Source organism: Parasteatoda tepidariorum, chromosome 2, assembly GCF_982258835.1.
Source record: "Parasteatoda tepidariorum strain Cologne lab strain chromosome 2, Ptep-v5.0, whole genome shotgun sequence".
Lineage (NCBI taxonomy): Eukaryota > Metazoa > Arthropoda > Arachnida > Araneae > Theridiidae > Parasteatoda > Parasteatoda tepidariorum.
Window position 1 is genome coordinate 127876272 of NC_141756.1, and position 13471 is coordinate 127889742.

Consider the following 13471-nt stretch of genomic DNA (forward strand, 5'->3'; position numbering starts at 1 on the left):
AGAAAAAAAATATATTTTATGAAGTTTTTGACATTTTAGAAATAATTGAGAAAATAGTTGTGAAACATATTTTTTAAAAATTTCTTTGAACTCAAAAGCGAATGCAAATTTAGACCGGTTTGTTTACTTAATTGTTTTGTTCAAGTAATGACGTAGAAGACAAACTATTCAACATTTAAGACTGCTCCTGTTACACGAATTTGTACATTGAATGATCACCAAACGTGCCATATTCAATTTCATTTGGATACGGAAATTTCAAACAGATAAAATGATATGAAATTGTTTAGAATTTTGTAATAAACATTTGCTGGTCTTCGAAAGCAGAAATAAATGCTCTCTCTGTAATTATTCTCTCGAATGAATTTAGTTTCAATGAGATGGCTATCTGCTGAAGGAAGAGACAGCGCAACTGGTGTAGAGCTGAGTTTAAATACCTCAAAACTGTTTCGAGGTAACAGAAAAACTGAGGGAACTCTGTTCCATTCAAAGATCCAAGCTTCATCCATTGTGGCGTATAACACCAACGAAATTGTGCAAATCAGGGTCGTTTCACACTATCTAGGCATCATTTCTAAACCACACCTCTTAGAATATTGAAAATTTTTTGACAACGTTCTCAAAAGCTATTGGAAGTGGTGCATAGTCATTAAATGGCACGTGTTCAGATTTGTATGGTCAAATTGGAAAGATTTATTATAATATCATTATAGGGTTGTACGGCCAAACCATTGTGGGTTGTGATTCATAAATACAACCCACTTTTCAGATTATTTGAAAAAAGAAAAATATTGCAGATATTATGAAATCAGAAAAATGAGTTAAAATTCTTTGCAATACGGATATAGTGAACTCCCGGTTATAGTGAACAGAAATTTCGCTCCTTTGAAGGTTCACAATAGCGGGGTTTCACTGCCAAAAAATATTTAAAATAAAATAAATTGTATTTTGTTATTCAACTCTAATAATATAAGATACGTTTTTTCTTCGAGTAAAGAAAAAATAATACTGAAATTGTAATGACACCTTTATAAAGGACATTTTAGTAACTGACTAAATTTTCTGAGTGAAATGTGCATGGAGCGCCCTCTCACCCTCAGAATTAGTTTTATTAAAAGTGAGTGTTTGGAGTACTTCACCTCACATCGCCGCACTTTTGCAGAACAGTCAAAACATGATAATCCCTATAGCTCTCGCTCTCTATGCACATTTTCCCCTCATTTTTTCATCACCCTTATTTCAGGTAATGCATTTCCTTATTTGGATAATAAATTCTCTACAATTTTTCACTTATTTCATAAAATGTAAAATTCACAATTATTTTTAAACAAAGGTGATATATACACTCATTTTTTATTATTTAAAGGTGATATATACACACATTATTTTTTAGAATCAATTTTTTCTTTTTCGAAATTTACCTAAAAGAGAAATAAAAAACAACAACTTAAAAGTGAAATAATATTGTATTGAATTATTGTATTGCAATTGTTATTTATTAATAATAATATTTTCCTACTAATTTTTAATGATGGTATTCAATTTTTGTTTAAAATCATTGGGTAAAATAAATCAAATTGGCTTAAAAAAAATTTCATAAAATTATTGAATTGCATTTGTTGATATTTAAAGTGCATATTTAATTAAAAAAAAACTTTATTATTCATTTTTTATTGATTCATTCAACTTTAAAAGAACTTCATTTTTAAAAAGAAAATATTTTGCATCCTTTACATCGAAAAAGGATTTAAAAGAATCAAACTTATATTTCTTTGCATGATTTTCTGAGCAAAATAATAATAATAATAATTTGATATTAATAACATTTTACGATATTATTATAAGTTTTGGAATCATAACTGTTGCTTAAAAACATTTGGTAAACTTAATCTAACAGGTTTATTATTGTAAAGTTATTTTAGTAGTATCTGTAGATATCATTACATTAACATTTTACGATATTGTTATTAGTTTTCGAATCATAAATTTTGTTTAAAAACATTTGGTAAACTTAATTTAGCAGGTTTATGATTATAAAATTATTTTAATATTATCTGTAGATATTTAAAGTCCATATTTATTTAAAAAAAATTATGTGTCATTATTTGTTTCTTGAAAAATTATTTTTCTTAATTTACACATAAAATAAAATGTAATGGAAAATTTTTTACTTTGCATGATTTTATGTCTTTAATTATTATACAGCGATAATAATACTTTAAGATAGTATGTTCATTTTTGGAATCCTAAGTCTTTTTAAAGTAGCAAAATAAATTTAAAAAGTTTTGAAATCATTTCAGCATCACAAAAACATTTTACAAATGAAGTTAAACAATTCTTTTAAAATTTAACTTTTCTCTCTCTTTTTCTTTGAAATAGAATTGAATGAAATTAAATTTCCTCTTAATAATTCTAAGCAATTTTTTTAATAAAAATGTTTCAATTATTCATTATATTGAATAGGTAAATTCAATTTTACATATTCTATGAGTTCCAGGGATTCTGTAGTTTATAAACACTTTCAGGTGTCATAAAGTTCATGCGTAATATCGAAAATGTGACATTTCATTGATGTGATTCATTGTTACCCTTTGAACTTTCTTCTTCTATAATGGCTCATTTGCACGACGTATTTTTTTGGTACAAATTGCGAATATTTCTTGCACCACTCCACGTCGAGTTGCTCGCCAACACTATTTAAAAACCGTGTTTTTTTTAAAACATAAATATACTTATCAAAAAAAGAATTTGGATTTTAAAACATTTAACTTTACTAAACTTTAATGCTAAAACTTATTTTTCTTTTCAAATGATAATCATTTTTATCGTCCTTTTTTTATTTTTTAACAGAAAATTTTAACTTTCAGTCGAATTTCGTTTTAATGAATTCTACCGAACTGAAGGATTTGTAATACAGAAGGGATGAATGGCCTGTAAATAAGGATAAATTAGTTATTATAGAAATAACTCTTAAAATTGACGTTTCATTCAATGAGAATTTTCTACAGCCAAAAAACTCTTTTAATGACAGCGAATTTCAATAAAATGTGAAACACTTCATCGATAAGACTTGAGGCTATGCAAAGAGAGGAGAAAGAGAATATTTTAATTACGAAACTTAGGGAATTTCGTGTCTGGACTCCCTCTTCAATCTATAATTAAGAAGCAATTTTATGACTAGTTTATTAGGATAAAACCCTGTCACTTCGTTGTTATGCTTATTTGAAAACTTGACATGCAAAAGCGAATGCAAAACTAAAAGTGAATCGATAATGAATTAAATTAGAGGGGAAATGGTAATTAAAACTTGTGAATCGCGAAGTGACATCTGTTAAATTGTATTCATCTATTTGTAGGCAAGTTTTTTTTTCTTAATTAATTAAAATAGCTTGCTTTTTCACTTGAAGACTTTTGACTTTCCTTTTACACTTGGACAGGAATTTAGTTCTATTGAATGGGAATTATTACATGCCACTTATTGACTGTCAGTCATCGTGAAGTTTTAATAGCAAATAAAAGACTCTATTGTTTTTGAAAACATAGTGTTTCATTTAAAGTCCGTTTTGTCAAAACAAATAGGATTCTAAATTTTATCGAAAACGCCGAAACGAGTCAACGATAGCCTAATGGGGGCAAAAACTTCTTTGGGGGCCCGCCTCTGCTTCACTGTTTCAGTAATGAACTTTATGGAGGTCATTAAATTTTTCACCTTATTATACATAGATAACAAGAAGATTGTCTAGAACCTAAAATAGCCATAAAGTCTCTCCTATCTCCAATGGTCAGATGAAATTTCATTCTGTCCATTTTATTGATTTTCTGACAATTCTATGTCCATTCTGCAGAATGCAGTTTTCTTGATTGTTAACTATGTCATCTAGCTGCAAAAAATTCATGTCCTTGCTGACATTAAAGCGGAATTCAGCTAAATTTCCGGAATGACGATGACTCACTTAATCCAATTAGAACCCCGTAAACATATCGCATATTGCTGCTATATGTAAAAAATACAGGATTTTGATTGGCCCAATGCGTCCATCGTCATTGCGAAAATTTAGCTGAATTCCACCCTAGAAAGCCATGGATTTATAAAATGTAGATTTTTTGTGTTCATACGATAGATTAGTGAAGAAGCTGACATAAAACTGACGGATTTTACACTGTACTGATGTTTTGTTTAAAGCATTCATGAGGGAAACTTAAGATAGACTTTCTATTCGATGTGGGGCCACCTCTGACGTGGGGCCCGGGAAACTGCCCGTATTCCCCTGCCTTTGTCAGGTTCTGGAACTATCCCATCCGGCATGATTGAATCGTTAGGGAGGAATCTCGGGCACTGTAAAAACTTTTGGACCCAATGACTGTAAAAATTACTGTCACCCTGGGTGCATTATCCGTAGAGATCATTTTACCATAAAATCCATTTTCACTGTAAAATTTTCTACCGTAATTTTTTACAGTAATATTTATTCAAACAAATGGATGGAGGGATTTTACATTAAATATTACTGTAAAAATGAGGCTGTATAGGAGTTTTTTGTTCTGTAACATTTTGCGATAAAAATTTCAGGCACCCTGAGTGCCGGTACTTTTTACCGTCATTTGGTTCGGAATTTTTTATAGTGTAGCAAATAGATCATTTGCGCGACGTGTACAACCCTCAACAAATGTAACTTTTTATAAATAACTCACCGATGACAACCCCCTTTTAAATAAATAGAATAGTTGGAGGTGTTACAGTCAAAATATATAAGCATATTGAAATCAAGTGAGAGTGTCATGCTATCGGGTCATTTAAATATTTAACTGCTAACTGTTAAAAAAAAAAGAATGAAACAAATATCCTCGTAATCAAGTTAGCAACTTATTATTTAAGGTATTATGAATTAAACTAGCCAATCATTTGTTAAGGATTTCTCCGAAGTGAAAACGATAATAGCTAAATAAAAAACTGTTTTAATATTTAAATAAATGTTGTGATCGCCCTCTGACGATCACTGGTTACCCATTGGTCAAATGCTTTTTCTTTTTGGATTGACTCCGTTTAATCGTGGGAGTTGCAAAAACTGCCTCGGATAGATTTCCATGCCTATGTTGTACGTGTTTCAAAATACTTTTTCTTCCACAGCATTCATATTTATATTGAAATCGAAGCCATTCATTATACGTTCATAATAAAAAAAGAATATAAAAATACTTATTATGATGTAAAATACACTAAAAAGGACTTTTTTTTTTCTTTCCTCCAAGCCCTGGGCATGTACCTAGGTTATGAAAAACCCTTAACCATATAGCCCAAGACTTGGCCACTAATCCAGCTCCACTCCAGCCTACATAACATGATATTTAAAAAAATATGTATATATATATATTTTTTTTTTTACTGAATGTGTGGAATTTAAGAAGAAATAAGACCAAAAAAAATATACATGTGAAATGAGAAATTAGTAAAAAGAAATGAATAAAATAAATTAATAAGAAAGAAAGAGAAAAAAAATATAGCGTTAAAAAAGACTAATAGAGATGAAAGTATTACTAGATATAGAGGAATCTTAATAAACAAATATATATATAAATGTATGTCTTTTTAGTAGGGATGTGTATAGACTTGATTGGATTGACGTAGCTCTTTTAGATCGTGCAAGTAAGTTGGACAGGAAGGTGAGGAGGCTCTGTGATTACAGTCCAGATTTAAATTGGAGTCTTGGTTGGATGAGTGACAGTTTATGCAGAATTCTTCTTTTTCTGTGCAATTTTCGATACTATGACCTTTGTATCCGCACTTCTCACAATAACAGTATGACTCAATACATGTGTTTTGGTGATGACCTATTGTCTGGCATTTTCTGCACCTTAATAAAACCAGTCTTTTTTTTAATTGTGCAACGTTGTAGACCAGCGTAGAAATAATTAAGATTCAAAAGCTTGATGGAGAGTTTTCTGTTGACTCTTATGATGACGTGTCTCTTAGAATTATCTCTTTTATGTGGGATTTCTTTGGTCAGTTTGATGATATCATAGGCAGGGTTGAAATTGCCATTGATTTTAATCAAGTTAATAATCTCAGTTTCTGTGAATGTGACAGGTGTGTTAAGAAGAATTAGAGAGAACAACTTTACGTCTTTGTCGTGATATTGGATACCTGTCTTTTGCAAGGTTGAGAGGGCCGTTTCCTTATGTTGATTGTTATGAAACTTTAGTTCTAGTATCTTGCTGCTTCTATAAACATTTTTCACGGGCAGTTTAGGTTCTTCCTGAATCAGCATTTCCACAATACTAAAAAGGACTGCTAGTGAAAAGAAAAACAGCAACGCATGCGCACTGTTTACTCTTGAACACAGTTGAGAAGTGCGTAGACGCCTAAACCAAGCACCCATTTTGCGGGTAAAAGTTAAAAGAACATCTAAGCATTTAGTTTAGTTTTCAAGAGCTATGAAACAGTTTAAGTGAGCATTAAAAAGTTAAATCAATGTTATTTGGTACGTTTAAATGTTGTTAAAATGAATCAACCAGTTTTATTAAACTTTTCGAAGCCTGGATTTTTGCTATTAAAATTTTTTCTTTTCTTAATAGTGAGACTTAACTGATATATAATTTATGGAACGCTGCTGGTTCCCTGTGTTGGCTATAGTTTGCCTAAAGTAAGAACTCCCCTAGCAATTCGTCAGGACTCGTGGCGGTGACTATGGTAACGAGGTATAACTATTTCATGTAAGGGGTCATTGTTCAGGACTGGTTTTGGCTCTGATATGCGAAAGAAAGGAAATATTTTTCTTCGGTCTACTGTGTTAACCCTAGAGAGAGAAGAGAAGCTCTCTGAAATCAGCTATTCTTTTTCCCCCAGCAGAAAACAGCCTCAGAATATGTGGCGGGGGGAGTTCTTACCATAGACAAGCAATAATGTTTTTTCGAGTTGGCACCCGCACAAATATGAACACCCATGACCATAATATCGCGATACGAGCCGCGATGACCCAGTATATAGATCATTCGCATTTTAATGAGGTGAACCGGGTTCGAATCCCACAGACGGCTGGTCGATACGAATTCCGCATCCGGCTTGCACCGACCGCAGTGCTGACATGAAATATCCTCAGTGGTAGACGGATCATGGGTTAGAGTCCCCTTGCCTATAGGCTAACAGTGGGAGGTTCTCTTGGTCTTCCTCTCCATGTAACGCAAATGATTAGTTCCATCAACAAGCAATCAGGATCGAGATACCCACGCTACATCATTGTATTTAGAAAATAGTTTTTTTCTTCAGCATTTGAAAATTCGTGGTTTGCCTTTCTCCATACTTCAAAATACCAATAGCGGTGAAATTTCCTCCACGGAATACACTCCCTTGGCATAAATTAAGAGACGCACTATAAGATTCTACGTAAAATCTTAACTATCAGGTGATACTCTATAACAGCTTTATTGTTTTTACACGATTTGCACTTGTTTACGTTCGTTATCAATGGGTTAACATTGTAGTGAAATACGTTAATACACATAGGAAGTCTATAAAAAATCTCTTGAACCCATGACATGTATGCTTAAATATAAAAGTATTGCCTCGTGCAAATCATGTCATTATTAAAACAATACAATGCGTCTCATCATTTGGGCTAATTATTATAATACACTAATATAGTACATGATATAATAATTATTCTATATTTATATAATATATCGTCTAATGTATCCAACCGTCGAATTTATTTCATATAACCAATAAATACGCGAACATAAACAAGTGTCAATCAGTTTCAATTAATAATGATTTTTTATGGTAACTGGCAATAAAGATTTTACATAGAATGTTAGAGTGTGTCTCATCATTTGGCCAGAGACTGTATTATTTAAACATTCGATTATTTACTTTTTTGACTGAGCCTAAGCGGCTGAGAGCAAAACAAATTGTAAGTTTCTCTTATTCCAATGCTGACTGAAAAAGAATCATTTAAAGAAGAATTTATGGGGAGATAATCATTTTAAGCCTGTTATGAAATTTTGATCCGAGACAATTTCAATTTAAGAAAGTGCACAACGGAAATATTTAATAAATACATTTGAACCTGCATTTGATGAAACAGATTTATTTCATCTGTTTGCGAAATGTAATAGATTTTTCCCCCTTACAGAAAACGATATCGCTTCCTATAATTCTAAAATACATTTCCTTTCAATATTGTAAGTATAAATTGTTTCCGATAATGGGTTTTTTTTTTAAAAAGTGCTTAAATATGACTAAATATCCAAGAAACTTTTATTATGTTAATCATATTAGTCTTTTGTATAAATTAATCTAATTCTAATGACTTTAAAAAAAATCCAATATTGGTTTGTTGAGATGAACGTTATTAAAAAAAACATTTATACGAACGCCTTAAATTTTATTAATTGTGTGAACGCAATTTCTTTAATAAAAACTAAGCAATGTTTGTTGAATTCTGTAATTATGAACTTGATTTCTTAATTTAGTGAATAATTAATTGATACATACGAAATATATCTAAAACTTTTGCAACTGTAAAATTTACTAAATACAGTCCTTTACAAATTATTAGACGCACTATAAAATTTTATGTAAAATCTTAATTATGAGGTGATACTCTATACAGCTTTATTGCTTTTACTCAGATGAAACCGGTTTGCACTTGTTTACGTTAGTGTATCGATGGGTTAAATGAGACAATATATAATATAAATTAGACGATATTTTATATAAATATGAAATATTTATTACATCAGTTATTATATTAGTATGTCATAATAATAAGAAAAAATGATCAGACGCGCTGTCGTGTTTTAATAATGACATGTTTCGCATGAGTTTATAGACAATACATTAATATTTAAACAAACATGGAATGGGCTCTAATTTAAGAGATTTTTGTATGCTTCCTATTTGTATTTATTTTTATTGTATTGCATTACAATGTTAACCCATTGATATACGAACATAAAAAAGTGTAAGCCGGTTTCAGCCGTGTAAAAACAATAAGGCTGTTATAGAGAGTATCATCTGATAATTAAGATTTTACATATAGTCTTATAGTGCGGCTACCAATTTGGCCAGGGACAGTATGCTTTAAAGAATGCAGTATTATATTCAAAAATATTTAATATCTACTCAATAAATAAGGATATCACGTTTATATGAGGTTTTCGGTCTGAGACCATTCAATGAATTATTCTTGTTATAAATGCTGAAAATGGATTTCCCAGAATCATTTAGATCTCGAATAAATGAGTGCACGAAATCAGACACAAAAACGTTCTTTCTCTGAATGAAATTTTTGATAGGTCTCCAAAATGTAGGGTGTAGTCGTATTCTGGAAAATAGGGTCCCAATAATATTGTCAGGAGAAATGTTAGGACCCATTAATGGTTAATATTACTTCTTGCATACATTGCCATATATCGAGAACTTTTTAAGCGAATTGAAAAAATTTTGCACATAATTATGAATTTACAATAACAAATAGCAGTCAGAAGTTAAAATATTTCAAATGATTTTTTTTTTTTTATCTGAAAGATTTTCTATTTATGTCCAAGAATTGCTTCTTTTATTCTTCCAAATTTAAAAACTGCTGAATATTTTTATTCGAGATCCTATAACTGTTACAAGTTATCTCTGCTGATGTTCAACATTGTCCACGTATAGTTTTCTTTTCATCCTGATAAGACTTGTTTCCCATTTAATCTGATTTGAGCGAGATACAAAATTCAGTAAGATTTAGACTAAAATGGAAAGATTAGGAGTACTTACTCTCTACCCTTCACGTTTCCTTTTTTCTTCCGGAAGGACTTCCGTAAGTTAAGAAGAACAAAACTTGTCTTTATCAAGATATGTATTTCATTCGCATCTGCTGCTCTTTAAAAAGAAAGTTCTACCTTGTGTTATTGTCTTCGCACAACATTTAAAAACTTGAAAAATTCACTATTCCTAATATTTTTCTTCATATTTCATGTTTATTTTTCACAACTTCGTCACTACTTTCTAACAACTTCGTCATTTCAAATATAAACCAAAATGCGGGTAATTGTTCAAATGACTGTTTAAAAAATACTTCAAGAGTTAAAGATTAATTTAAATTTCCTTTTTTGAACAACTCCTATTTGTAATACTAAATGGAAATGAATTCTTATCATTAGTATTGGATGAATTTTGATAATCACTCTTTTATTTTTCAGACTTCTGATCAAGATGAAAAGAAAAATGAAAATATCATTAAATTAGAACATGATGAAACTGGAAGTAAGACTGTTTAGGTTAATTATCTGTTACAGGACAACAACAGCGATAATACACATACAGGATACCGATATTGCGCAGAAACAACATTATTGTGATCATTAAAGATAACAACACAAATCGAATACGAAAACAGGATGATCGTTATTCTTAATTATAATTATCGAACTACTTTCTCATTATTGCTATCATTAGTTTTAATCGCGATAATTATGGAATAATGATATTATCGAAAGAGTTGATAATTTTTATTTTTGTTTCGGAGTTTTGTCCTGTTTGGAAATTGTATAAATGAGTTAATTAAAAAAATATGGCGATATAGTGGTAAATGCTGATATTTTTTCGACAATACGTAATATTGAAATCGATTCATAGGGACAACTGTTGAATAAAACTTCCAGGAACTAGTCCATTCGGGTTAAACAATGCTTGTCTGTATCATGACTTCGATCATAAAGTACGAGAAATTATGATTCATCTTTTTTCATGCTTTCATACATTCAAAATTTTGTAGTTATTTAGCAAACATAAATAAACAAATTAAAAAAATATTTAAAAAAATTACGGAAAACAAATCTAGGAAATATTAACTACACCATAATCTGGGAAATATTAACTACACAATTTTTAATATATTCTGCCATATTTTTAGATGGTAAGAGTTTAATCACCTTACAATTGCAATAAGTATTAACCGCTTCCCTTTCCAATTTTATGGAGAAAAAAAAAGAATAAAATCAACAAACTTTTTTATTTATTTCTTTAATAAATGCAAGGAACTAAAACAAAACATAATACGCAAGTTTTAAGTCGACATTTTAATTCTTTCATGTGTCAGAAATATTTAATTTACCATCCGTTTGCAATCCCAAATGATCTCGGGGCCAATGAAAAAAATTAAATATGAGTCTTTTGTATGTGTTCACACCTGAAAAATTATTCGCATTACTTTCGCTGGTGAACGCCATTTTTGTTTACTCTTTTTTTCCATGTGAATTCATCCACCATGGTGTATATACAATTGTACAAAACACGTCTGCAGTCCCAAACAAATATCGGCCAACTTCCAATCACAGCAGATTATATTTCGCTTTGCTTCCGGTCGAATCAGAACGTGATAAAACAAAACGTACTGACGTATTCTGCTATGCCCGGGATAATAAATAGTTGCAATCTATACATACCCGAATTAACTCGAGTAAGTGTTTAGTTATTAAAAATATTCCTTAATAAAATGTTAAATTATGTTATATGAAGTTTTATTTTTTTTTTTTCAAACGAAATGGTATGTGTCGTTTTAGAATGTATTTACGTGAAATCAGAAGAAGGTGTTTATCTCTACTCTTCACCAGGATTAACACAGGTGTGTGGATTTTACGTCATTGCTGATCCCCACCACACAGTCCATTTCACATTCCACGAATTCAAGATATCTTGCGAAAAGGGTGGACTTCTATCGGTATGCATTTATACCATTCAGATTAAATTGTAGGCACAGTCCCTGGCCATATTGTGAGACGCACTATAAGGTTCTAACTAAAATTATAATTGTCAGGTGATATACTCTACAGCTTTATTGTTTTTACGACACTGAAACAGGTTTCAATGTGTTTATGCTCAATGGGTTAACAGTGTAATGCAATACGTTAAAAATAAATACAAGTAGGAAGTCTATAAAAATTAAACCCATTACATGTATGTTTAAGTATAAGAGTATTGCCCATAATTTCGTGCAAAACATGTCATTATTAAAACACTAACAGTGCGTCTCATCATTTGATATGATTATTATAATATACTAATATGATACCTGATGTAATATATATCCTACATTTATCTAATATATCGTCTGATTTACCCTATCGTCTAATTTATATCATATATCGTCTGATTTAACCTATCGTCTAATTTATATCATATATCGTCTGATTTACCCTATCGTCTAATTTATATCATATATCGTCTGATTTAACCTATCGTCTAATTTATATCATATATCGTCTGATTTACCCTATCGTCTAATTTATATCATATATCGTCTGATTTAACCTATTGTTACACGAACGTAAACAAGTGCAAACAGTCTTGCAAAAAACAATAAAGCTGTGTAGAGTATCACTTGATATTTAAGATTTTATATAGAATGTTAGAGTGCGAGTCTAATGTAATACTATGGCCAGGGACTGTATATATTTACATATTTTATTTTGATTGAAAATTCTTTTTTAGAGTAGACTATTTTTGCCTCCAGATTATTTAACTAAGCTTTGCAGCTTTTTGAAAGGACAGGACAACACGTTTCGTAACATAAATCCTTTCGACGTCATTGAATGTTGATTTTAAGTTGTCATTATAGATGCGTTGGTGTCAACAAAAGACATTCTTTTCATAAGATACACATTCTTTTAAAATACAAATAATGGTTTAAGGAGAAGAGTTGTCAAGAAGAAGATAATTTAACCTGTGATTGCCCACACATTGCTTTATAAAACTTTTTCTCTCTGAAGTTTTTTTAATGCGTTGCAACCCTATAATATTGTTTAGCATTTTGAGGGTGACTTGGAGTTTCATAGAGCTGTTCCTTCATGAAAAAACACCTCATAAACATTTCATAAAAATTTCAAGTGTTTTGACGTTGTTGTGCTGCTCATGAATGAACACTTTAATGAAGAAAGTGGAAAGGAAATCTCTTTATTATAACATGCAGCAATCAAAGGGCAAATAAACTTTAAAAATACGTACGTTCGTTATAAGATTTTGAACTTTAAAGTGACGTCCATTTCTCGTGATGATATTCACCATTTTTTCACTCGGTGAAACGTATACGTTAAAATTGACGGTATATTAACGTTTTCACTTTTCTCTTTAAATATTTCGTTAAAAAAACGTGCTAAAAATACGATAATTTAACGTGCACAATTTACCCATTTTTCCGCAGTTTTTCAAAGTCGTTTAACTAACGGAAAAATTGACGTTTTTTTGCACAGTTATATTTACGTCAATTTTGTTGGATTATAAAGGTACATTCAATATTAAAAATGTGTCAATCAAAATAGGTTGAACCTGTGAGAGTTCCTTTTGCGTCTCTCATAAATTCGAAAGAATGGAGCATTGTGGATTTTTTATTTCAATTTATATTTTGTTTTTAAATACTTATAATTATTTTCTTTTACTTACACTGGTTACAAATATTGGTTTCTTGAGAATTTTGTATCTGCTCATTGT

General features: G+C 30.5%; 1 protein-coding gene across 1 annotated transcript in view; it reads left to right on the plus strand.

Annotated features, from left to right (window-relative positions):
• The first annotated feature begins 375 nt into the window (after positions 1–375).
• The window catches only part of LOC107442949 (corticotropin-releasing hormone-binding protein), a 34171-nt gene continuing 21075 nt past the window's right edge, over positions 376–13471 (plus strand). The window contains exons 1-4 of the mRNA XM_087156729.1: positions 376–454; positions 1101–1243; positions 10186–10249; positions 11548–11705. Coding sequence (XP_087012855.1) covers positions 376–454; positions 1101–1243; positions 10186–10249; positions 11548–11705 — 444 coding nt within the window. The remainder of the gene's footprint in view (positions 455–1100; positions 1244–10185; positions 10250–11547; positions 11706–13471) is intronic.